General features: G+C 47.1%; 1 protein-coding gene across 5 annotated transcripts in view; it reads right to left on the reverse strand.

Annotated features, from left to right (window-relative positions):
* Positions 1 to 350: 350 nt before the first annotated feature.
* The window catches only part of IKBKB (inhibitor of nuclear factor kappa B kinase subunit beta), a 64,550-nt gene continuing 38,259 nt past the window's right edge, over positions 351 to 26,641 (reverse strand). For all 5 annotated transcript variants that reach the window (XM_039463397.2, XM_039463398.2, XM_074383819.1 and 2 more), the window contains 15 exons: positions 26,054 to 26,178; positions 20,074 to 20,181; positions 17,862 to 17,991; positions 17,293 to 17,487; positions 16,471 to 16,585; positions 15,556 to 15,679; positions 14,800 to 14,951; positions 14,568 to 14,629; positions 13,373 to 13,482; positions 12,263 to 12,312; positions 12,056 to 12,155; positions 11,708 to 11,855; positions 7,586 to 7,713; positions 3,825 to 3,915; positions 351 to 1,786 (listed from right to left, as the gene is read on the reverse strand). In XM_039463397.2, coding sequence (XP_039319331.1) covers positions 1,721 to 1,786; positions 3,825 to 3,915; positions 7,586 to 7,713; positions 11,708 to 11,855; positions 12,056 to 12,155; positions 12,263 to 12,312; positions 13,373 to 13,482; positions 14,568 to 14,629; positions 14,800 to 14,951; positions 15,556 to 15,679; positions 16,471 to 16,585; positions 17,293 to 17,487; positions 17,862 to 17,991; positions 20,074 to 20,181; positions 26,054 to 26,178 — 1,704 coding nt within the window. In that variant the 3' untranslated portion in view covers positions 351 to 1,720. The remainder of the gene's footprint in view (positions 1,787 to 3,824; positions 3,916 to 7,585; positions 7,714 to 11,707; positions 11,856 to 12,055; positions 12,156 to 12,262; positions 12,313 to 13,372; positions 13,483 to 14,567; positions 14,630 to 14,799; positions 14,952 to 15,555; positions 15,680 to 16,470; positions 16,586 to 17,292; positions 17,488 to 17,861; positions 17,992 to 20,073; positions 20,182 to 26,053; positions 26,179 to 26,641) is intronic.

Genomic DNA, 26,641 nt, shown 5'->3' on the forward strand with positions numbered 1-26,641 from the left:
AACTCCTAGATTTTCACTTTTTAAATCAATTACACTGTTCCAGCCATAGGTTTGTTTTTTTTTTCCAATTTTTTTTTTCTTCCTTTCTTTTCACAACCTGTCCTATAACTGAACAGCCATAAACTTTGTAATGACTGCTTTGGTTGGCATTTTCTTGGTCAAACTTCTTCTGTGGCTCAGTTGCCTAAAACTTAAGCTAATATCCCTAGGCCCAACATCCATTCCCTCCCCAACCTGACCCCGTCCTCGCCTTTTGGGTGTTATTTCCCACTGTCATTTACCAGGGTATCCAAAACCATGCTTTATTAAACACTAGCTCCTTGGGATGTTGATACGTTTCACACACATAATCAGCAGGAGAAAATCTATTTATAGTCAAATGACATTGGTAAACAGTGAATTTACACAAAGTTAAGCCAGTTTCTTTATGATAAGACCTTTCAAATACTTTCCCAGTGCACAATGTGAATCTCCAAAGAGCAAGTGAAACAAGAACTGTTTGCTAAACTTACTTGATCACAGAACGCTTCATTCTATCTCCATGGAAACTACTTTGTGAAGTCTCCTACTACAACTTTCTTCTCCAACAAAACTCACCTGTTTGTGACCATTTGAACTCATTTTGTGCTTCTGCCTTTATATAAAAGAGAAGTTCTGTGAAATGTTGAAGAAGCAGGGATATGGCACTATTAATGGTCCGGGCACTATACAAATTGATAACATTTTCCATTGTTTTAGTTCAGAAGCCCTAACCATAGATACTCTTAACAGTGAATTGTGGAACTCAATATGAGTGTTACATATTGGGTTACATGTAACAAAATATAGAAGCTATTTTTAAAACGAATCAATTTAATAATACTGCTAGATGCTGTGAGAGGCAGGGACTCCCGGCCTGGCACTGCCACCCACACATGCTTGAGCAGCAATAGAGGCGTTAGCATGGTGGTCAGCAGGCCGGTGGGCAGCAGATACCCTTTTTGTCCCTCCTTGGCCGTGACAGTCACTCCCAGGTAATCTTTGGGACTTGGAAAAGGCAGCTGCTCTCCCATCCTGGCTACCATGAGTCACTCTGTGGCTAAAAGGGCCACAGACGGAGAGGTTGGCACTCCGACTTTGCTGAAAGGAGGACAGTCACCAAAGTAGTAGGTAAAGAAACACAATTTTAGCAGCAGTGAAATAAAAAAAGGAAGAGAAGATGGGGCCAGGCCACGCCTATAATTAAACTGTCTGTTTAGGAGAAGCTGAATCCAGAAGAAACACAAGCTGTAAAGTGAGAGAGGATAGGAAGCAGGGCCGCTGGAGAGCAGGAGAGGACACGCTGGCATCAAGCACTGCTCCAACTCTGCCCGGAAAGATTTGAGTTGGACACTGTCCAGTCATGTGTGTGGCTAACCGTTCTCTAAGCACTTTTCTCACGGCAGAGGAAGGTGCTGCCGTGGCTGTACCCCTGAATGCTCGTGGGGCCGACATCGTGCCTGGGCCTCTTCGATGGAGGACCTCCAGTGTGTAGACAAGCTGCCAGCAGTGCCCTCGGAGGGCTGCGCCCTGGGTCCTGGGTGAAAGTCACAGCTGCTGGGGAAGTGAGAGCTCCATCTGGATACCAGAGAATGCTGGGACATCAGTGCAGCAGGAGCCGTCACGGAGCTGTGGCCAGGCAGCCCCACGTCATGAGGCCTGTTCCAGGCATCCCCATGTCAGGGGGTCGAGTCTTCCCAGATCACGAGGCCTGCTCCAGGCAGCTGTGCTCTTCTTCTTCTGTCTGTAACCAGCTCCAGTCTAGGGCCTGAAAGTCAACAGGCATGTTAAAAATACAACAGCCACCAATACCTCTCAGGTTATTTTTCTTCTTCAGAAGGCAATCAGCACGATTTAGAAATATATTGAATCCGGCTAGAGGCTCACGCCTGTAATCCCAGCACTTTGGGAGGCTAAGGTGGGCAGATCATGAGGTCAGGAGTTCGAGACCAGCCTGGCCAACATCGTGAAACCCTGTCTCTACTAAAAATACAAAAACTAGCCGGGCATGGTGGCAAGCTGCTGTAATCCCAGCTACTCAGAAAGTTGAGGCAACAGAATCACTTGAACCTGGGAGGTGAGGGTTGTAGTGAGCTGAGATCATGCCACTGCACGCTATCCTGAGCGACAGAGTGAGACTCCATCTCAAAAAAAAACCGAAAAACAAAAATAAAAAGAAATATATTGAAACCCCTTTATTGGCTGGGTATGGTGGCTCATGCATGTGGTCACAGCACTTTGGCAGGCTGAGGCAAGTGGATCGCTTGAGGCCAGGAGTTCAAGACCAGCCTGGGCAACACAGCAAGACCCAGGCTGCATAAAATAAATAAATTAAATAAAAATTAAAAAGGTAAACTCTGATTTATAAGTCCTGTGACTACAGGCCACTCTTGAGCTAAGTTACATACTCAAACTGTACAGGATCTTTGCTTTGCACTGGCTCAGAGCCCTTGAGATTCTGTGACTGTGTGAACTGGAAAGGTAATGTCAGTACCACCGTGGCTCACAGCACTCACTCCTGTGCTTACTGTGGGTAGCTCATCTCGGCTATGGATTTCCAGCCTCACCACATGACTCGGCCGGATGAGACTTCCTCTTCCTCCCACAGACATGCAAGTAAGCAATGAACTGATCAAAACGTATCGTGTGCCAGGAGAAGAGCGGCAAGAGATACAGAATGCCCACGGACTGGAGGCTGACATGCAACTACATCAGCAAAGGCTGCAATTCACAGTGGTATCCCTTGTAATTCTTCCAAAAGCTTAAAGTTAGGGGAATTTAGCAAGTGATTAGCAGGTAAAGGCCACGTAAAGATCTAAGCAAATGATGCAGGATTCTCTCAACAATGGAAGCTTTGTCTTTTTTTTTTTTTTTTTTTTTGAGACGGAGTTTCGCTCTTGTTACCCAGGCTGGAGTGCAATGGCGCGATCTCGGCTCACCGCAACCTCCGCCTCCTGGGCTCAGGCAATTCTCCTGTCTCAGCCTCCTGAGTCGCTGGGATTACAGGCACGCGCCACCACGCCCAGCTAGTTTTTTGTATTTTTAGTGGAGACGGGGTTTCACCATGTTGACCAGGATGGTCTCGATCTCTCGACCTCGTGATCCACCCACCTCGGCCTCCCAAAGTGCTGGGATTACAGGCTTGAGCCACCGTGCCCGGCCAGCTTTGTCTCAATGTACCTGTACCTGGGCTAGTTTTCTCATGACTAGCACTACACTACGCTCCAAGGCCCTGAGGACAAGGCCACGGCTGGTTCCTGCTATACCACCAGACTCACTAGTAACTCCCGTCCCCCTCCCCTGCCCAGCACTCAACACACAAATGCTCAGCAGTAGTATGGACGGTACAGTGGGGACAGGCTTCTGGGAACAATGCTACCTTCCTCCTCATCACTGGCATTATGTGCTGCAAGGATTAAATAAGATAATGCATATATGGACTTGTAAGCCTTCAGTAATTGTTAGCCATCACTATTATGATGAATAAAAAACGTGTACTAGAAAATCATAAATACACACTGAAAAAAATCAGCTGGGTGTGGTGATACACACTGGTAATCCCAGCTACTCAGGAGGCTAAGGCATGAGACTCACTTGTACCTGGGAGAGAGAGGGTGCAGTGAACCAAGATCACACTACCACATGCCAGCCTGTGTGTCAGAGCAAGACCCTAACACAAACAAGCAAACAAACAAACAAATAAACACTGAAGTTGAAGATAATGCCAGATTGCTTTTTCAGTTTCTTTCTCTTCTGCTATAGAAAGAAGGGACATGGAATTGTAGGGAGCTCACACAAGCTATTACCGTAAAACTCTGGTCTTGCTCCCTCACGGTGTCTTGAATGGCATTTTCTAGCAGGGTGCAGAGGTTCTGTGCTTCAGCCACCAGTTCTTCACTAAAGAAAATGATCAAATTATTAGAAAGTGGTCATTAGCTGGGCGCGGTGGCTCAAGCCTGTAATCCCAGCACTTTGGGAGGCTGAGGCGGGTGGATCACGAGGTCAAGAGATCGAGACCATCCTTGGTCAACATGGTGAAACCACGTCTCTATTAAAAATACAAAAAATTAGCTGGGCATGGTGGCACGTGCCTGTAATCCCAGCTACTCAGGAGGCTGAGGCAGGAGAATTGCCTGAACCCGGGAGGCGGAGGTTGCAGTGAGCCGAGATCACGTCACTGCACTCCAGCCTGGGTAACAAGAGCGAAACTCCGTCTCAAAAAAAAAAAAAAAAAAAAAAGAAAGTGGTCATTATTAGTGATGAGAGCTAACACTGCTGTATTAAAATATGCGAAAGAGCTTTGATAATTTTGATAATTTTTTTTTTTTTTTTTTTTGAGATGGAGTCTCACTCTGTCACCCAGACTGGAGTGCAATGGTGCGATCTTGGCTCACTGCAACCTCCGTCACCCAGGTTCAAGTGATTCTCCTGCCTCAGTCTCCCGAATAGATGGGATTACAGGTGTGTGACACCACACTTAATTTTTTTTTTTTTTTTTTTTTGCACTTTTAATAGAGACTGGGTTTCACCATGTTGACCAGGATGGTCTTGAACTTCTGACCTTGTGATTCACCCACCTCGGCCTCCCAAAGTGCTGAGATTACAGGCATGAGCCACTGCACCCGGCCTTTTTGATAATATTTTTTATATGAAGTAACAATTACTTTGATCTTGAGTGTCTTAAAACACTAACTCATTGATTAATACTTTCATTCATCTTGCTATGCACTTTCCACACATAAGCATTACTATCCAAAATGCAAAAAAAGCAAACAGATCTCAATAAAAAGTCAGAAGTAAAAAGCTCTTTCTGCTTTCTGACTTACTAGGTAGCTGAATTTAATTCTCAAACTGTCAAAATCTAAAGATATTCTTCAAATCACCTGTTTCCCAATTTTTGAAGTAGCCCCCCTCCCCCAAAAAAAACCCAAAAAAACAGGCCAAGCAATTGGGTTCCATAGTTCCTTTGGAATCTGTTGAAAAGCAAGTTCTGGGATTTGATTTCCTTTAATCTCTCTCTCCTCTTTTCTATAATAAGAAACGCATGCTTCCTCTTAGGACTGGGCCATGGTGAGAAAGAACAGCATGCAATAAAACATCCGTCTTTTTCTAAAGTCAGCTAGGCTGTGGGGAGACGAGAGACATCCTGTATACCTAGGTCCACCTTTCTAAGCTTTGAGGATATAACCGAAGGGAATAAGCCACATAATGGAAGACAGTGCCCCAGAACTCCTCTCACTCTGCAAAATGCGACAATCTGATGGCAGGAGCCATTTTTGTCAAGCCTCTGGGTCTCTAGCTAGGCTAAAGACTCAGGGCCGGCCCAGAGGGCAATGGAAGAGGCTCCTGGCCTAGCTGCTATCCTCCAGGAGCTCATAAGGTGTTGGGGACATAATTTTTTTTTTTTTTTTTTTTTTTGAGACGGAGTTTCGCTCTTGTTACCCAGGCTGGAGTGCAATGGCACCATCTCGGCTCACCGCAACCTCCGCCTCCTGGGTTCAGGCAATTCTCCTGCCTCAGCCTCCTGAGTAGCTGGGATTACAGGCACGCGCCACCATGCCCAGCTAATTTTTTGTGTTTTTGGTAGAGACGGGGTTTCACCATGTTGGCCAGGATGGTCTCGATCTCTTGACCTCGTGATCCACCCGCCTCGGCCTCCCAAAGTGCTGGGATTACAGGCTTGAGCCACCGTGCCCAGCCAATAATTTTTATTTAATAAAAAAATGCTGGGCGCAGTGGTTCACGCCTGTAATCCCAGCACTTTGGGAGTCTGAGGTGAGTGGATCACGAGGTCAGGAGATCGAGACCATTCTGGCTAACATGGTGAAACCCTGTCTCTACTAAAAATACAAAAAAATCTGCTGGGCGCAGTGGCTCATGCCTGTAATCCCAGCACTTTGGGAGGCAGAGGTGGGCGGATCACAAGGTCAAGAGATTGAGACCATCCTGGCCAACATGGTGAAACCCCATCTCTACTAAGAAAAATACAAATATTAGCCGGGCGTGGTGGCATGCGCCTGTGGTCCCAGCTACTGAGCAGGCTGAGGTAGAAGAATCACTTGAACCCAGGAGGCAGAGGTTGCAGTGAGCCGAGATTGTGCCACTGCTCTCCAGCCTGGCGACAGAGCAAGAGACTCTGTCTCAAAAAAATACCAAAACAAAAAACAAAAAAATCAGCCGGGTGTGGTGGCACAAACCTGTAGTCCCAGCTACTCAGGAGGCTGAGGCAGGAGAATTGCTTAAACCCAGGAGGCGAAGGTTGCAGTGAGCCAAAATTGCACCACTGCACTCTAGCCTGGGTGAGAGGTGAGACTTCGTCTCAAAAAAAAAAAGAGAGAGACAGGGTCTCACCACATTGCCCAGGTTTGCCTCGAACTCCTGCAAACCTCCTGCCTTGGCCTCCCAAAGTGCTGGGATTACAAGCGTGTGCCACCATGCCCAGCAGAGAGAAAATTAAGAATCCAAGGTTACCTATGATTAAATACCAAAACAGGATACAAACTCCCCAAGGACAAGATTCTTCAAAGCAGCTGTACTGAGATAATTTACATACTATAAAGTTCACTCATTTGAAGTGTACAATTCAAAGGTTTTTGCATATTTACAGTTGTGCAACGATGACCATATAGTTTTAGAATGTTTTCATCATCCTCGGGAGAAACCTTGCATTATCAGACACTCCCATCCCCCTTCCCTGCCCCAGGCAATCATCAGTGTTTCCCAAGCCTAGAGATTAGCCTGCAGGAACCCATAGGGCCCTGCACACAGAAGGTTATCAAACAAAACCAACCACGGGAAGAGATGAGCGTGGGAGCAGAGGTGGCGTGCAGTGTGCTGGAGAACTGGGGGGAGGGCCTGCTAGACACAGACTGCTGGGCACCAACCCTGAGCTCCCAAACCAGGTCTCCAGCAGGGCCTGAGAATTTGATGCTGCGCTGCTGGACCAGATGAGATCCAAAGAAAGCTCAGACCTGAGCATCTGTAACAGAGGGGAAGCTGTTATTCATGACTAACTAAGGAACATCTTGGTCAGCGTGGTATTTCGTGAAGACTAATTCAACCAGACAAGGCCTGGCACCAGAAAGGCAGGAGGCACGAGGCAGAAAGCCCTGGCCCACCCTGCCCCCTGGCCCCGCCACCATGGTTCAGGCAAGAGGAGGGAGAGGATGGGAAGGTCAGAGGCACCAGGAAGGGGTGGTGACTCAGTAACTCAAGGCGGTGGTGAGGTGATGGGCGACAGATGGCTCAGGGGAGAGGAAGTGGGCCTCCCTGAAGGAATGTGGCTTCTCATGGATAAAAGATAACAGCATGTGCCTGACCAGCACTTCCAATGTTCTCATTAAGTAGTCATCCAAGCCTCAGAAAAAGAAACTAGTTAGTAAGTTTCGAGGGACCATGAGAGCAAAACTTGTATCACTTTTGTCCCCACAGGACCTAGCAGATGCAATGAACACCCAGAGAAGTGGTAAAATTATGGGACAGACATTCACCAGTGATGAACGCTTCCATCCCCAATCTTCTGACGTGCCCTTGATGGTCACACTTAGTACTCCTAAGGAGAACCTACCTCTTCTTGGCTGTCTCAGGTAAGCTGTCAGAGGTCGTGGAAGGCTGAGACATCAGCTGCCCAGGCTGGCTGAGTCGAGAGGCATTCATGCTATCTGGGCTTCCACTGACGGGACCACGGACCTTGCTCTAGGGGACAAAATCAAAAGAAATTAGGAGCCAAGTGATGAATCACACTTTGCATTCATGCCACAGTATTTTCTGAAGAGACAGCTGGCTGCCAGACGCCAGAGCTATCCCTAGAGCCCACCAGTCAGCTCCCCAACCCAAGGGTCGGCTGGTGCTTTGCATGTGGCTTCAAAAATGTTTCTGTATCAAAAGGGGGATGTTTGAGGAAAGGATTCTAAATTTAGGAGACCAGAGTGCCTACATTTTATTTGCAGGGTTTTGTTTTTTTTTTTTTTAAACCAGCTTTATTCCTTTATTTATTTATTTATTGAGAGTCTCACTCTGTTGCCCAGGCTGGAGTGCAGTGGCATGATCTTGGCTCACTGCAACCTCCGCCTCCTGAGTTCAAGCGATTCTCCTGCCTCAGCCTCTTTTGTATTTTTAGTAGAGATGGTTTTTCACCTTATTTGCCAGGTTAGTCTCGAACTCCTGACCTCAGGTGACCCGCCAGCCTCAGCCTCCCAAAGTTCTGGGATTCATGATCCACTGTGCCCGGCCCCTTAATGAGCTTTTCCAGGAAAAGAACAGGAAAGTATTTTTACTCTTTTCCAGGTAGAAGACAGACACACACAAAAAGGCTATGGGAGTTCCTGTGGCTCGCATCCTATGTGACCTGGCTGAGAAGTCAGGACTCCATGACTCCCAGGGGGCTGCAGCCACTGCCCCTCCCAGCTTGAAGGATCAAGCGGCAGCTCCCACTCCAGCTACCTGAGCCTCCTCAGCTCATAGCCCACGACTAGCCGCCAACCTTCAGGTCACCCCTCTGCTGATCTCTGCCCCGCATGGTCCTCACCCCACCCGTGTGACCCCCCCGCCCCCACCCCTGGCACTCACTGTGGCCTGCAGTCCTTCATTCTTTCACGTGTCCCTCAGGCCATGGAACTCTCCTGGCTCCATATCCTCCCCTCCAGGAAAACCTCAAGGCCCACACATCAAAGAGCCATGCAAGTGCCCAAGCCTTCCGTTCCTTGTCCTCCTGCTGACTGTGCCCGGGAAGAGGCCCGGCATGGGCCTCCTGTGCTTCTGCCCTGGACCACGAGCGCAGCAGGGGACGGTGCCTGTGCTTCCTGGCTCCCTCCCGGCCAGGCCCTGTCCCGGCTCCTGCCCCATCCTGTCCTGTGCTGCACAGGGGTGGCTCAACTCCAACCCAGAGAGCAGCCCTTCTTCTCAGTGCTGAGGTTGGCCAGGGGCTCAGATCCTCCAGCTGCCTGGAGAGGGCCTTCCCCAAATCCCAGATGTGATCACATCCCCATACTCAAGTTCCTTTAATATCGAGCGAAAAGACAGATCCTGCCATGTGTCCTGTGTGCTTTGAAAACGAACATGGGCTGGGCGCTGTGGCTCACGCCTATAATCACAGCACTTTGGGAGGCCAGGGCGGGCAGACCTCTTGAGGCAGGAGTTTGAGACCATCCTGGCCAACGTGGTAAAACCCCATCTCCACTAAAAATACAAAAATCAGCTGGGTGTGGTGGCATGAGCCTATAGTCCTAGCTATTTGGGAGGCTGAGACAGGAGAATCACTTGAACCCAGGAGGTGGAGGTTGCAGTGAACTGAGATTGGGCAGCTGCACTCCACCTGGGAGATGGAGCGAGACTTTATCTCAAAAAAGGAAGAAAACATTATACAAAAATTAGCTGGGCGTGGTGGCGGGCACCTGTAATCCCAGCTACCTGGGAAGCTGAGGCAGGAGAACCACTTGAACCCAGGAAGCGGAGGTTGCAGTGAGCTGAGATCATGCCACTGCACTCCAGTCTGCGTGACAAAACAAAGCATGGTCCGCAAAAGCTCGCCCATGCCAACTTCAGCAGCTTCATCCTCCATCGCAGCCTCCCCACACACACTAGCCTGTCCCCACTTGGAACACACTGATTCCCCAGGCTCTCTGCCTTTGGTAAAGCAACATCTCTGTCCTGGAACGTCCTCACTCTTCAGCTGGACAGCTCCTTATGAACTTTCTTATTGCTCCGTCTCTTCTAAGAAAAGCTGGAGCTCCCCCTGTGCACGGAAACTGCAGATCATGCCTCCTGGAGCTGCTTCCCAGCCCTTCCCACCCCGAGCGGCTCTTGCTTATGCTCGTCTGTGCCTCTCGAAGGATCAGGCCCTCCTGGGAACAGGTGCCATGCCTTCTTCCCAGTGTGTCTTGCTGGGCATACAGTCAGCATTTAATAAATGCTCAGTGGATGTAAAGGACACATCAGGCATCATTTGCGAATACCTGCACCTCCCTCTCATCTTCAGATCCTCTCTATGTCATCATCCTGCTTTCTCTCCTTTTCCTCCCTTCTTACAGGAAGATATGTCGCTCACGCTCCCAAGGCATGCCCAGAGCTCTGGCATGTGACCCCAGTCCCTCTGTTCTCTGCACCGTGTGTGTCATGCCCTTTGCCTCTGACAATGAGACTCTCTTAGGGTGCCACCTCCTGCTTCCACCATGAGCAATCATCTCCCTTTGCTCTTTTTTTAAAAAATTTTATTTCTTTATCCTCATTGTAGAAACTGACCCTTTGCTCTTAAAGGCAACAGATGCCCAAGTCACTCTTCCATCCATGTCACCTTCTCTGCAGCCTTTCACAATGGGGCTCCCACTCCCAGCAGCTCTGGCTCCCATGACACAGCCAGGCCTGGCTCTTCTCCCATCTCAGTTCTTGGTTGTTTTGTTTCACATTTTCCCCCCATGTGACATTCCATGGACTCACAGCTATGTTAAGATGGTGTGCACAGAAAGCACTGACAGCAGCGTGGATGCAGGCGATGGTCAACTAAGTCGCACTGCTGAACATGACGGTGGGCTGAATTGGTGGCTCTAAGAAGAATATGCCACATCCCAACTCCTGGAACTCCCGTGAGTGTGACCATACTTGGAGAAACAATTCTTGTGAGTGTGACCATACTTGGAGAAAGCGTCTTTAGAGACGTAATTAAATTAAGGATCCCGGCTGGGCATGGTGGCTCATGCCTGTAATCCCAGCACTCTGGGAGGCTGAGGTGGGCGGATCACGAGGTCAGGAGTTTGAGATCAGCCTGGCCACCATGGTAAAACCCCATCTCTACTAAAAATACAAAAATTAGCTGGGTGTGGTGGTGGGTGCCTGTAATCCCAGTTACTCAGGAGGCTGAGGCAGGAGAATCACTTGAACCCAGGAGGCGGAGGTTGCAGTGAGCTGAGACCGCACCACTGCACTCCAGTCTGGGTAACAGGGCAAGATTCTATCTCAAAAAAAAAAAAAAAAAAAAAATTAAGGATCCCGAGATGATATCACCCTGGACTATTTGTGTGGGACCCAAATCCAATGACAAGTGTTCTTATAAGAAATACCCAGATGAGGGACACAGGGGTCACGTGAAGACAGAGACAGAGACTGGAGTGATGCAGTCACACACCAAAGAATGCCTGGAGCCACCGGGAGCTGGAAGAGGTTAGGACAGTCCCTCCCTGAGAGCCCTCAGAGACAGTTCAGCCCTGCTGACATGGCACTTTGAACTTCTGGGATCCAGAGCTCAGATAACACATTTGTTTTTGTTTTTAGTAAAGACAGGGTCTTGCTCTGTTGCCCAGGTTGGAATGTAGTGGCGTGATCACAGCTCACAGCAGCCTCTAACTCCTGGGCTCAAGCGATCCTCTGACCTCAGCCTCCCCACACTGCTGGGGTTACAGGCATGAGCCACCATGCCTGGCCCAAATTTCTGTTGTTTTAGCATTTCAGGTTGTGATCATCTTTACTGTAGCCATAGGAAAGTAATACACAGATAAATGAAAATGATTAGCATGGGCCTTTCCCTTGACCTCCCTGCTCACACCAAGTCAAAAAACAGCGACATGAAAACTGGGCAGCAGCTGGGTGAGCTAATCATGGCTCTGTGGTGTCCCGTGTGGGACAGCAGCAGTGGACAGAGGTGGAGAGGCACAGGCAGCTGGCGGGCCAAGGGCCCGGGGCCACAGCGCTCACTCACACAAGCGATCTTCAGGAGATTCCAGAGTTCCTTCTGCCGCTTCTCCTGCAGCCGGACAACAGTCTTCTCATCCTCATTCATCAAGCTCACCACCTCTTCCACCTTGGGCAGCAGTTCTAGTGCCTTCTGCTTGCAAACCACAGTTTTACTGCAAAGAATAAACATGACAAACTCTAATGGCATTTGGGCTGGAGAAAGCAGAAGCCGTGGCAACTGTGCATCTGGTCTGCAGCTGCAGAAAGTCGCTTCACGAGGTCCAGCAAATCAGAGCAGAGGGAGGAAGGGGACCTCGCACCCAGCCTGCATCTCCCAGTCCTTCCTCCAGAGCAGGAAGGTTGGGGCTCATACCTGAGCTGTGTATAGATCACTCGCACTTTCTTCTCGAAGCTCTGAATTGCCTGAAGGAGCAGCCGCACCATTTCCTGACTGTCACCCTCAGTTCGTTGGTCTGGAGAAGGGAGGGTAGCATAGTTCCTCAAGGAAGCCAGCAGAGAGTAGTGATGCCCCAAAAATGAGATAAGGAGCAGCCCAAGGCAGACACAGAACCCCACTTACCGCGCGGCTTTTCTCGTAGTCTCCTGTAGAGCTCCCTTGCTTGTTCCTCTCTAAAATATACAAAGAAGTTCTGTCTAGATTTGAGGTAAAATATGGCTAATTTTTATATTTTCTGGGTAGAGATAGAGTTTCACCATGTTGCCCAGGCTGGTCTCGAACTTCTAGGTTCAAGCAATCCTCTTGCCTTGGCCTCCCAAAGTGCTGGGATTACAGGTGTGAGCCACTGGGCCTGGCCAAAAAAAAGTTTTTTTTTAAGATTTGCTGAGCATGGTGGGATGTGCCTATAGTCCCAATTATTTGGGAGGCTGAGGTGGAAGGACTGCTTGAGTCCAGGAGGTTGAGGCTGCAGTGAGCTATGATTGTGCCACTGTGTTCCAGCCTGGGCAACAGAGCAAGACCCTGTCTCTTAAAAAAAAAGACACAAACACAAATACAAATAAATAAAATAACTAGAGGAGAATAAAGGGTTAATTAGAGAAAATACAGAATCAAAGTTCTGACATTCGAAGCTCCTGTCCTAAGAATCCTACTCAGGGAACACTGGTGAGGTCACAGTGACACAGCCCTTGACAGGCTGACCCAGGCTGCCTGGTTCCCTCCATCTGCACACCAGGAGCACATACATGTGATCTTTAGGTAGGAAGGATCTACCCAGAACCCTCCTCCCCTCCTGGAGCCAATGCCAAATACCTGACAAAGACTCAAACGAACGGATTCCAGGTCCGACCTCCTAAGCCTCATCGGGTTCTTCCCTCTCTGTCTTACTTTCTGCTCTGAGCTATGCCTGCGTCGGGGTGTGACAAATCAGGGGAGTCTGATACAGGGGTAGAGGCTGTTTGCGTTTTACAGCCTTACGGATTACGGAATACCTCTCAAATGCGTCATCTGAATTAATCGTTGCACGTTCGTGAGGTCAGACTGCTTTTCTTGCCACTGATCAGATTTGGAAACTGAGGCTCAGTGATGATTTGCTGGAAATGACCCCACAGGGTAGTATGCTCTAGAGGATAATGGTCCCACACAGCCACTGAGGGTTCCCTCAACACACACAGAAGCTCCAGAGGTGTCTGTGAGTGCTGGGCACAGTGAGACCCCCCAGCTGGTACTCACAGGTCATCCAGTGTCCCCCCCTGCTTCCGGCCCATGGGGCTCCTCTGCAAGTCCACGATGTCAGTCTGCAGCGCCATCATCCGCTCCACCAGGAGTTTCACTTCATTCTCCTAATGGAAAAGCTGTGCTAATGTCAACTGATGTGGTAGGAGCATTCTGAGATGCAAGATCTGTAGGGGACAAGGCTAGGGACCCGCCACACTCCCTGAGGACTCTCAACGGACTGGCTCAAAGGAATGTGGACTGTGGAGTCAGAATGGCTGCCCTAGCCTCTGGGTCCACCACTTTCTAGTTGCGTGACCCCTGGGCAAGTTACTTACCCCCAGGTACAGTTTCCTTTTGCATAAAATAGGCTTCTAACAGGGCCATTTGAGGAGTCATGTAAGATGAAGTACTTAAAGCTTCTGGTGTGCTGCCTGGCATACCGAAGATGCCCAAGGCATATTACCTTCTCTTCGCTTAATCTGTCTATCTCAATGCCACCCAGCAGGGAGGCCCAGACTGCTTTATTTCATAGATTATGAGTCCCAAGATGGGGAGAAGCACTCACGCTTTCTATGGTTAATATTCACCATTAAACACACATACCTATCAGTACTAATTTAAAAATAGATACGAAGACAAAGGTGAAGATCCTTGCCCAAGTGCACAGAGAAAGACAGGGTATACGTCCAGGAAAAAGCCCCAGAGCCCAACTTCAGCCTTCAGTTTGTGTGAGTTTCTTAAGTCACACATATTTCCTTTGCCTTCATAATTTAACATTTTTGGTGGCATCTGATTCACGCCGTCCTGACATTTTCTGCCTAGACCTTTTATTTCCTACGTATTTAGCGTCCCAATAAAATTAGTCAAAAACCGTTGATACGAGGGAGTGGGAGTGTTTGATCATCCCATCCTATGCCCTCCCTAACAGGAAACGGTCTCGGCTTTTCCCTAAGGGAACCTAACACTTGCTCCTTATTTAAACCTGGACCATCTCTGTCCATCCATGCAGCTCTTGCATCTGGCCACAGAGGGGCTCCCTTTACTGGCTACTCTCTTGGCCTCTTTCCAGTCAGTCCAGTTAAGCTCAAAGCATGGTGAGGAACACCTGATTATTGACAGAGATCAACCCAGTGTTGATGAGAAAGTGAGAAATGGGAACACAAAACTTCACCCCCTCAGTAAGTTCAAAAACCCAGAATAAGTCTCCTACCCGCCCACAGAGCTCCACAGCCTGCTCCATTTCCCTCCAGGCCAGCAGCAGTTTATCTGATGCTGAAAAAAAAAATTGAGAAGGAAAAACAAAACAAAACAAAATAAAAACACCACAAAACTAAAACGAAATAGGCAACTCAATTATAATAGGACAAAAGAAACCTCAGAAAGAGGAAAAGAAAAAAACAAAAACACGGTGCCTCAAAACGCATTGCAAAATGCACACTCACTGATCCCAAACTCGGTTTGCTCGTTGTACTTCTCCAGGTCAATCTGGATGCTGGTTTTGAAGAAATCCAACTTGGCCTTGAGCTGCTGAGACATGGAAGCCATGGAATTCTTCATCTTGGAGAGGCAGCTGTTGTTCCGGAGGAGATTCATCCTGCAGGAACCACAAGGAACAGAGTCTTGGAGCATCTCTGGGATCCAAATTCCATTTCCTGTACAATAACAAAACCCCCTCAAATGTCAAGGGAGGTCCCGGTTATAATTATCATCATCATCATCGTTAGAGCAGCCACTCATAACTCAAGGACAATTTCCTAGCCCTCAGCAAAGCCTGAGGTTCTGCACCAAACTTGGCATCAGGCAAAGGAAGACACAAAGGGCCAATAATGTTGGCAAATGAGTCACACTGGGGAAGGAGTCCTTAAGTCCCCAGCAGGACAGTCAGGGGAGTTTTGCTAATCCACATGGCAGTGAGCTCCTCTGGGTTCCCAATCCGGCCACAGCTCCGCCAGCCCAGCCTCAGTTCTGCACTCCTTGCCTGTGCCGACCACACTCACCTCGCCAGGTCTAAAGGGGCCTTCTTCAGTCCACCCACCCAACCGCTTCCTGTCCATCCAAACCAGTGTCTCTCTTTTGTTGCTCCTAACAGTTGCTTCAGGGTTCCTGCCTCAGCCACCTCCCTGTGGCCAAAGCCACAAAGCACTTTTAAATAAATTAAGTTAAAAAAAAAAAAAAAAAAAAAAAGCCTGGCACGCTACATGGCAGCTCGCTGTCCCTGCTGCAGCCGGTTGCAATCCTCCTTCAGGGTCTGGATGCTGTGCCAGACCTGGCCCCACACCTTCCTCAGCTGGAAGAAGGCAAGGTTCCTCTTGGGCTCTTGAACTAGAGAAAGAGACACAAGCAACTGTCAGAGAATAACCACAGTAACTCTCCTACAGTTAACCACATCCTGCCTCGCAACGCTGCTGCACTTTCACGTTTTGTACCTACTATAGGATCACGTAACTCTGGAGGGTGTTATGCCTGGTTACTGTCACATACATGTTTTTATACCCATGACAGCATAAGCATGTGCCAGGTAGTCAATAAGTAGCTGTTGATTTGAAGAAAAACTTCATGAACCATTTGGACACACGTGTATAGAGGGCCATATGTTTTCAATAACCGCCCCCCCGCCACTTTTTTTTTTTTAAGAGATAAGGTTTCACTCTGTCTCCCAGGCTAGCATACAGTGGGGTTGATCATGGCTCACTGCAGCCTTGAACTCTCAGCCTCAAGCAATCCTGTCTCAGCCTCCTGAACAGCTGGACTACAGGCATGCACCACCACATCTGGCTAATTTCTAAATTTTTTTGTAGAGATATCATCTCACTATATTACCCAGGCTGGTCTTGAACTCTTGGGCTCAAACGACCACCTCCTGCCTCACCTTCCTAAAGTGCTGGGATTACAGGCGTGAGCCACCATGCTCGGCCTAGGAGGGCGAAATTGACTGATGGTTTCCTGTACTCTCTCTTGCCTAGCTACTCCTTGCATGTCTTAAATAAGGAAGGCTGCCCTGAGGACCAGCAATACTGATTTCCTTCGTGTGGCTCCCTTCCTTAGTCCTGTCTCCCTCCCCTGCCTTGTCCCACACATAACTAATTTTTTAGAAAAACAAAACAAATTCTTACGGATATAGCTGACACTTTCAGGTTGGGGCCGCGGGGAGATCTGAGTCTCATACGTGATTTTACTGTTGTCGAAGAGAAAAACAAGATCCATGTCCAATGTGCGGCCCTCATTTAACTGCAAAGGGACAAGAACAGAGTGCATCTTGTGGATCCAACCCTCTCTTTTCCAACTAATAATGAAGAGGTTCCAGAGCTTTCCCCACCGCTCAGCAAAAGCACCTTCAGCCAGCAAGTACGAAGCATCCATGAAGTCTTTCTTAATGTCTCCAGCCTACACCTATTGTCTGAACGCATTCCTATTTACAAAATTATTACATTCTATTTTACTCTGTCTTCCCTGTGAAGTTGAGAAATTCACTCTATACTTCCCTGTGCAATGATTATTTCTCATATGATAACTTTATCTCCACAAGTCAGCAGAGGCCATGTCTTACACAGCTGTAGTTAACTCAGGTGCCCAACCCAGTTCTGTACACAGAGGCCATTATAAATAGTTTCAGTTGACTCAAGACAGTACAGCATCATTTTTTTAACACACTTGGAAGAGGGCCAAGTGGGCAACTTGAGAGATTCAAGTGTTACAGCATCACTTTTGCAATAAAGGCAAGAGAAAGGCTTTGGAGGGTCTGAAAGTAACAAGACAATTTGTGTTTCCTATCAGGCCACACAGAGGAGCCCATACGCCAGCTTACCAGGCAGGTATCTGCACTGTGTGATTAACAGACTACATGACAAAGTACAATGGAAATCTGAAGGCGTGATGAGTTTCCCAGGAGGCACAGCCAAAGAAAACACAGTGGTGTGTATGAAGCCAGGGCTCACCTTGCTGTCTGAAATACACTGAGTGGCAGGCTTGTCGGGGATCAACGCCAGGCCCGCTTCCTGCAGCAGCTCCTGGTCCTCTTCTGGGATGCCCGTGTCCTGCTGGATTCTGGCCTTCAAGCTCTGCAGACTCTCGTCATCTGTCACAGGGTAGGTGTGGATGGTGCCTGTGACCATGTTCAAGATATGAACCAGCTGCAACACAACCCAGATGTTACTGGAAAATTGATTTCTTCAAGGACACAGCCATCTATTTGCCTAGCTCTGTTCTCTGCTACTCCCAACACTTCCCAACCACACAAAGCAAGAGCCTAGCTTGAGGGAGGGAGGTCAGGTGCCATGTTTCGCATATTTTAGTCTTCCATAATCCTGTCTGTCTGTGGCTATGATCATATAGCCAATGTCAATTAGCACAGCTGTCCTTTCTTTACTTATACAGAAAGACTGATGCAGGAGCCTAAATTTCCTCACTAGGTCAGCTGGCCCCATCACCTGCTCTGTCCCAAAAACTGCATGTTCCTCTGGGGACCCCAGCTGTTGCCTCAGGGCTAACTTGGCTCCACGCTCACCTTTAAGTTTAAGATGTCATCCAGGGCCTTGAAGCAGCCGTTGGGCCCATACGTGGGATCTGTGCCCCTCTGCCGGGGGTGCCACATCAGCATCAGCTGCAGCCACTTCTCCAGTCGCTTAGCCAGGACACTGTGGAGAGGAGCAGAGTGTGGGAGGAGACACTTCCAGCCAATGCTGGGCCACAGTGTGTGTCTCCCAGTATACACAGAGACAGCAGCCAACAGACAGTGAACGAAAATGAAAATGGGTTTATCAGAAAGAAACAGTATAAACATTTCCAATCAATTATTCAGGTGCTCACACCTCTTTCCTGAATTCTAAAATACCCCCACCAAATCAGAGATTCCTGACCTCCAAATGGCAGCATAAGAATGACCCATGAGGGCCAGGCATTGTGGTTCACGCCTGTAATACCAGCACTTTGGGAGGCCAAGGCAGGTGGATCACTTGAGGTCAGGAGTTTGAACTGGCCTGGCCAACATGGTGAAACCTCATGTCTACTAAAAACACAAAAATTAGCCAGATGTGGTGCGCACCTGTAATCTGAGCTACTCAGGAGGCTGAGGCAGGAGAATTGCTTGAAGCTGGGAGGCAAGGGTTGCAGTGAGCCAAGATTGCACCACTGCTCCCCAGCTTGAGTGACAGAGCAAGACTCTGTCTCAAAAAAAGAAAAGATGAGAAAAGAAAAGAAAAGAATGAGGCTTTTAAAATACACTTTACAGGCACATCCTAGCTCAGGTGACCCCTACAGAATCTAGATCCCATGCTGCCAGATGTACGGCGAGTTCACAGGACAAGCTCCAAACTCCTTCCCCTGACCCTGCAGAGCCTGCCTCCTGTGAACCCACCCTTCCCTGAGGCCAAAACAGCTCCTCATCACCTACCAAACGTGCCTCGCTCACCCCAATCTTTCCCCTTAGAATTTCCTTCCTCCTTCCTCTTCATCTGTCCATGTCCTGCACATCTGTCCAGACCCTTCCAAAAAGTTCTGGCTTAGCCTGTCATTCCATATAGCATTAGTCCATCGAATCTTCTCTTCCACCCTGTGAATATGGTAATCATTATCCATGTCACTCAGTTATGTGTGACTGCCTTGTAGCTTTCTTTTGCACTGTACCCAATTCTGTACTATTACACAATATTATTAATTGTTTAGATTCTGGCTCTGAGACTGGATTGTAATGCCAAATGACAAAGATTTATTTGTTGACTGTGACACAGAATTGGGCCACATGAAGGGTGGAAAGAGAATAAGGTATAATTCCCTACCCTTAAAAGGATTGTTGTTGAATGGGAGATAAACCCTATGCAAAACCGAAGGTGATACAAGGTAGAGGCTATTAAGGGTAATAAGAGATATAGACAGATTGTTATGTGAACTTAGAAAAGAGATGATTTCTAAGGAGATGAGGGAAGGGAACCCATTCCACATTTAAGATTAAGAAGGACTGCCAGGCACGGTGGCTCACGCCTGTAATCCCAACACTTTGGGAGGCCAAGGTGGGTGGATCACGAGGTCAGGAGTTCAAGACTAGCCTGGACAACATGGTGAAACCCCATCTCTACTGAAAACACGAAAATTAGCCACCTGTAATCCCAGCTCCTGAGTAGGCTGAAGCAGGAGAATCGCTTGAACCCGAGGCAGAGGATGCAGTGAGCCAAGAGTGCACCACTGCACTCCAGCCTGGGTGACAAAGTGAGAATCCGACTCAAAAAAAAAAAAAAAAAAAAAAAAAAAAAAAAGATTAAGAAGGACTATGTCAAGTTCTTAGTCAGAGGACAATATCCTGATAACCTATTTAAAAGTCATCAGTTGTCATTTCAGACTTGAATTTCTTTTTTCTTTTTTTTATTGAGATGGAGTCTCACTCTGTTGCCCAGGATGGACTGCAGTGGCGCAATCTCAGCTCACTGCAACCTCCGCCTCCCGGGTTCAAGCAATTCTCCTTCCTCAGACTCCCAAGTAGCTGGGATTACAGGCATGCACCACCACACCTGGCTAATTTTTGTATTTTTAGTAGAGATGGGGTTTTACCATTTCTACCAAAGATGCTGGCCAGGCTGGTCTTGAATTCCTGACCTCAGGTGATCCACCCACCTTGGCCTCCCAAAGCGTTAGGATTATAGGCATGAGTCACTGTGCCCAGCCCAGACTTGTATTTCTAAAAAAGGAAGAAAAATATGTATTCGTGTAATGCCACTGTGCCTTACCTGTTAAGATTATTGGGGTAGGGTAAAGAACTTGAAAACTTCACTGTTCCATTCAAGTCCTCACTGACAACAATGTCCATCTCACTCTTCTGACGGACTTTCGAATGCCTGCAAATATGAATCCTGTTAGGTACAGTCACATGTTGCTACGACAGGGACACATTCTAAGAAACTCATCATTAGGTGATTTAGTCCTTGTGTGAACATAACACAAACCTAGATGGTTTAGCCTACTTCACACCTAGGCTATATGGTACACCCTCTTGCTCCTAGGTTACAAACCTGTACAGCGTGCTCCAGTACTGTATACTGTAGGCGGGGGTAACACAATAGTAAGTATTTGTGTATCTAAACATATCTAAACCTAGAAAAGGTACAGTAAAAAAAAAAACAGTATTATAATCTCATGAGATCACTGTCATCTATGCAGTCAATTGTTGACTGAGATATCAATGAAACATGCAGTCATACATTTCCCTACAACACTTAGCACTCAAGAGCCACTTTACATTTGTAATATCAGTTTACAACTATACAGGAGACTTATAGCCCCAGTCTTTTGGAATAATAGTCAGTTGATTCACATTGAGTCAGATCCTTTGAGAATTTAAGACTGGTCAGGACTGCTTGAATGACTTTTTGAAGAGCAGCCTTTAGCAGAGTCACTGACCATCTCATGCCCAGAGTCCTGAGACAGTACTATTGCCTCCTTATCTCATCCTTGGCTTTTCCTTCTCGTTTGCTTTACCTTCTATAGTATTTCATCTATTACACATTCTTGTGTTTTGATAGAGGTTCAAACTGGGACTTCCAAACCTAGATTACAGCATGCATACGACATTTACACGAAATATGCACAACCTATGCACACACATACACACTTCCTTCTAAAAGTACACAGCTAAATACTGTTTCTAAGGATAAGTGACCTTATACATTTCCCAACTTAGGGAACTTATTGGGGTATCTGAAGTAGTATTTTAAGGTAAAAATATTTTTTTCCCCTGTTGTCCAGGCTGGAGTGCAGTGGCACAATCATAGCTCACTGCAGCCCCAACCCTGCAGGCTCAAGCAATCCTCCCACCTCAGCCTCCTGAGTAGCTGGGACTACAGGTGTGCGCCACCACACCCAGCTAATAGAGACGGGGTTTCACCATGTTGCCTAGGCTAGTCTCAAACTCCTGGACTCAAGCAATCCATCCACTTCGGTCTACCAGAGTGGTAGTACTAGATTATAGGAGTAAGCAATGGTGACTGGCCAGTAAAAATAATCTACACACAGCTGGCTTCAAATCTTGGTAATAAGAACAGTCAATTTGAATAACGCTTCATAGATAACCAAGTACTCTGACACAGAGCATTCACTTATTGTCATGACAGGCCCATGTGGCAGACACTATTTTTAGTTCCCCAATTTGGACTAAAGGAAATGATGATCAAATGATTTGCCCAAGGTCACACAACAGAGTAGCACAATCAGGGGCTCAAACCCAAAGTCTGGTGTTCTTTCCATTCTGCCTGAACGTCCAAATACAGTTTTTCCTCAAAACATCCAGGAAATTCAAATAGAAAATGCTTTGCTCCAAATGATACTCATTGGTAAATGGTGAACTGGCCTCTCTGGAGCACACTGGAAAGCTAGAAGAGCTGGCGCATGGCAGAGGCTGGTGCTTCATAGCTTGGGCTGATACTGTGACAGCTGTAAGTTGGGAGCTCCAAGACTTTCTAATTATGTAAGTGTGCAACAAGCCTCTGCTAGAAAACTTAGGCTGTTGATGAGAAATTAGAAAAGGACCCAAAATAAGATGCTTATTGCTTGGGCTTGTCCTAAAATGTATTTCAAAGTGGCTTGATAATAGAATTGTAAAGCTCAAATTGCGTTTGTCTGGAAATTACTATTTACATGCCATCTGAGATGAGACAGTAAATATTTTTAAGTTGCCCAAAGCATTAAAAAGTAGATTAGTCCTCAAAAGAACTCCTTATTGAGTTTCAGAGAAATCTACTTGAAACTGGCCACCTGGCCCTCCGGCACTGACGAGGAAGCTTTAGGAAGACAGCTTTGCAGACAACAGATTTCCTATGAGGACGCTGGGTCTTCAGAATGTATTTTCAACAAGCACCTGTTCTTCTAGTTCTCATGGATTGTAATTCATCTTGTCATAAATAAGGCAAACGCTCAACAAGTAACCCGAATAAATGCAATAATTCCTTTAGTTAAAACCACTATAGCCGGGTGCGGTGGCTCAAGCCTGTAATCCCAGCACTTTGGGAGGCCGAGGCGGGTGGATCACGAGGTCGAGAGATCGAGACCATCCTGGTCAACATGGTGAAACCCCATCTCTACCAAAAATACAAAAAATTAGCTGGGCATGGTGGCGCGTGCCTGTAATCCCAGCTACTCAGGAGGCTGAGGCAGGAGAATTGCCTGAGCCCAGGAGGCGGAGGTTGCGGTGAGCCGAGATTGCGCCATTGCACTCCAGCCTGGGTAACAAGAGCAAAACTCCATCTCAAAAAAAAAAACAAACTACTATACATGCACATGTAATTTAAAGCTATTTTTTTTTTTTTTTTTTTTTGAGACGGAGTTTCGCTCTTGTTACCCAGGCTGGAGTGCAATGGCGCAATCTCGGCTCACCGCAACCTCCGCCTCCTGGGCTCAGGCAATTCTCCTGCCTCAGCCTCCTGAGTAGCTGGGATTACAGGCACGCGCCACCACGCCCAGCTAGTTTTTTGTATTTTTAGTAAAGACGGGGTTTCACCATGTTGACCAGGATGGTCTCGATCTCTCGACCTCGTGATCCACCCGCCTCGGCCTCCCAAAGTGCTGGGATTACAGGCTTGAGCCACCGCGCCCGGCCTTAAAGCTATTTTTATGATGCTTACACTATAAAGTGAGACTACAAATTAATGAACAAATTCCTCAATACTCCAGAACCTATGTAGCTAAAGGAGCCATGCCTGTTGTAAAATAACTCGCCACAGTTGGGCATTCTTTGCCATTTCTCCAGATGCAGGGCAGGGACCTCCCTCACTGGGGGATAAATGTGGAATCGAACAGACTGCCATCACCTAAGACCACTTTTCTGGAATCGATTTCAAAGGATACACTTGACTTTTTTTTTTTTAAAGACAGAGTCTTTAAAGACAGAGTCTTGTCGCCCAGGCTGGAGTGTAGTGGCACGATCTTGGCTCACTGCAACCTCTGCCTCCTGGGTTCCAGTGATTCTCCTGTCTCAGCCTTCTGAGTAGCTGGGATTACAGGGCTGTGCCACCACCTCTGGCTAATTTTTGTATTTTTAGGAGAGGCGGAGTTTTGCCATGATGGCCAGGCTGGTCTCAAACTCCTGAACTCAGGTGATCTGCACACCTCCGCCTCCCAAAGTGCTGGGATTACAGGCGTGAGCCATTGTGCCCGGCCCACTTTATTCTTAAAATAAATATTCTCATGAGGTAGATACTTGTCCTCTGAAAACATTCATGTTTTGTTTTCATTACTTCCAGAAGGTGACAACAGCCAGTGTTGGCAAGGATATGGTGAAAGGGGCAGAGTCCATGCTCCAGGTGGAGACGTGTATTTATACGACCTTCCTGGTAAATAGTTTGCTAACTAACATGCATCAGAAACCTTTAAAATGTGCAAACTCTTTGATCTGCTAATTCCATTTCTAGGTTTTTATCTTAGGGAAACAACTGTGTGCAAGAATTTCCCTACAAGGATGTTATTCTTAGTGTTATTTTAAGAAGTAAAAATTATCAATGTGCTTTCAACCACGGGGGATAAGTTAAACGAACCACAGCACCAGCCATTCAATAAAATAATAGACACTACAAATAATATGGAAAAACAAAGCATTTTCAGTATCAAGTTTGAAAGGCAGGTTGTATGAGGATATTATAATAACCTACTTTTGTTTACACACACTAAAGATCCTGGAGACACAAAACTGCTCACAGTGATTACTTCCCAATTATGGGATGACAGTTGATTCCTTTTTTTTTTTTTTTTTCACTGTTTCCATGTTTTCCAAAACACAAAAATGAAACAAAGTTAATCTGGCAAAAATGAGGGGGCAATTAAACTACACAGTACTATTTAAGCTCAAAAGAATCCTTTTTTTTTGTGATGCAAATTAGCTCAAAAAGAAATTCTCATGATGTGAAAAGCTTTAAAAGCAGGTGCAGAACCGTGATCAGACAATGCTACCATTGGGGTAAAAGGCGGGGAAACACCAATGCAGGAACAACAAATACAGGCCAATTTACTGGAACACGTTGTAAACACCCCTCAAAGGTACGAAAACCCTGGAAGATATGAAAACGTTCCTGGAAAACAGCAGGTGCCTGTGGGGAGGGAAATGAGGGTCTAGGAGACTGGCGTGACTTTTCGCTGCATACTCCCCCATTCTTCTGGAAACTTGAGCCACGTGAACTTATCACTGTTCCAAAAAATTAAAACTTGAAATAAAAAGTTGTGAGCAGCAGTAGCATCAATTAAACTAATGTGTGGCCTCTCAAGGAACAATGTTGAATGAATTCTAACTGATTTGGGGTAATATTCACTTTTAAATTATACATTTAAGTAATAATTAACTTTTTAATTTTTCTTTTCTGCCCCCCGGTTATTTATTTAAATTGACAAATAAAAATGGTCTACACATATCATGTACAACATGATATACACACTGTGGAACGGCTGAATTGAGCTAATTACCATATGTATTACCTCACTTATCATTTTTGGTGATGATATAACATGAACAATACATTATTTCTTTAATCAGCAAAACGAAAGCTAAAGAATACAGAGTAGGCCGGGCGCGGTGGCTCAAGCCTGTAATCCCAACACTTTGGGAGGCCGAGGGGGGTGGATCACGAGGTCGAGAGATCAAGACCATCCTGGTCAACATGGTGAAACCCCGTCTCTACTCAAAATACAAAAAATTAGCTGGGCATGGTGGCGCATGCCTGTAATCCCAGCCACTCAGGAGGCTGAGGCAGGAGAATTGCCTGAGCCCAGGAGGCGGAGGTTGTGGTGAGCCGAGATCGCGCCATTGCACTCCAGCCTGGGTAACAAGAGCGAAACTCCGTCTCAAAAACAAAAACAAAAACAAAAAAAAAAAAAGAATACAGAGTAATTCTACAAATCTTCACTGTATCCTTTAATTTTTAATTAGAAAAACGTGTAATTTATTAGGTTCACCATTTCAGCTACATTCTTACGTTTTATGCTCATTTGTTGTTGTTTTTAATCTTTTTTTTTTTTTTTTTTTTATTAAGAAAGAGTCTCACTCTGTCGCCCAAGCTGGAGTGCAGTGGTGCAGCCTCTGCCTCCTGGGTTCAAGCGATTCTCCCACCTCAGCCTCCTGAGCAGCTGGGATTACAGGCACCTGCCACTATATCTGGCTAATTTTTGTATTTTTAGTAGAGACAGGGCTTTGCCATGTTGGCCAGGCTGGTCTAGAACTCCTGGCCTCAACTGACCCGCCTATGTTGGCCTCCCAAAGTGCTGGGATTACAGATGTGAGCCACTGTGCCCAGCCACGTTCTTTCGCTTTAAAAACAAAAATTGATATTCAGGTTGCAGTAAAATTTGTGAACAACAAATTTTCACATAACTCCTCCTGATTTATCATGTGTATGAGTCTTATTTCTGTTTACTTCCAGCATTCTCAGTGTTAAATGTACATTTTCATGCAATAGTCTCTTATTTCTGAACACAGAGCACATGACATTGACACAGCATTGTATTTAAAGATGTGAAGGCTCAGAATCCACACAGCTACTCTCTCTATTAACAGGTCCCTGGAGCACAGACCATCCCCCTGCCCGTGTTAGGTCCTAATAGGCCTTCCTCTTGGAAGAGACACCACACAGATCTCCCAGGCCTGGTGATGGGGCACCCAGGGAAACAGGGTGCATGAAGAGAAAGGAGCAGATGGGGCTCCCTCTTGCATCCAGGCGGCCTGGCCTCACTCACCACTGCACGGGCTGCCAGTTGGGGAGGAAGGGCCGGAAGCCCGTGATGCACTCGAAAGCCAGGGTGCCGAAGCTCCAGTAGTCGACGGTCACCGTGTACTTCAGCTGCTCCAGCAGCTCCGGGGCCTGCAGCAACACAAGGGGGCACACCTGAGCTGCTCCTCTCTGGGGGGCCACGGCTCCTCTCTGGGCAGCCAGCCGATCTGCTTTCACCCCAGGCTTTCCTGGCTCCATCCTAGGGGGCACTGGCACATGCACTCAGGGTGAGGAGGGGACTCCAGGTGTGTTTAGCATGTATATCATGCTGCCATTTCTAAGACCTTTCTATGCCCCACTCACTTCAGTAAGTACTGATGGAGGGGCTAAAGATGCAGGGCCAGAGTACATCATGCACCCATTGCTGGGTTTTAACTTTTCCCCTTTAAAAATGAGGGTTGCAGCCTGGGCATGGTGGCTCACACCTGTAATCCCAGTACTTTGGGAGGCTGAGGCAGGCAGATCACTTGAGGTCAGGAGTTCGAGACCAGCCTGGCCAACATGATAGAACTGTCTCTACTAAAGATACAAAAATTAGCCGGGTATGGTGGTG

The sequence above is a fragment of the Saimiri boliviensis genome, chromosome 13 (assembly GCF_048565385.1).
Source record: "Saimiri boliviensis isolate mSaiBol1 chromosome 13, mSaiBol1.pri, whole genome shotgun sequence".
Classification (NCBI taxonomy): domain Eukaryota; kingdom Metazoa; phylum Chordata; class Mammalia; order Primates; family Cebidae; genus Saimiri; species Saimiri boliviensis.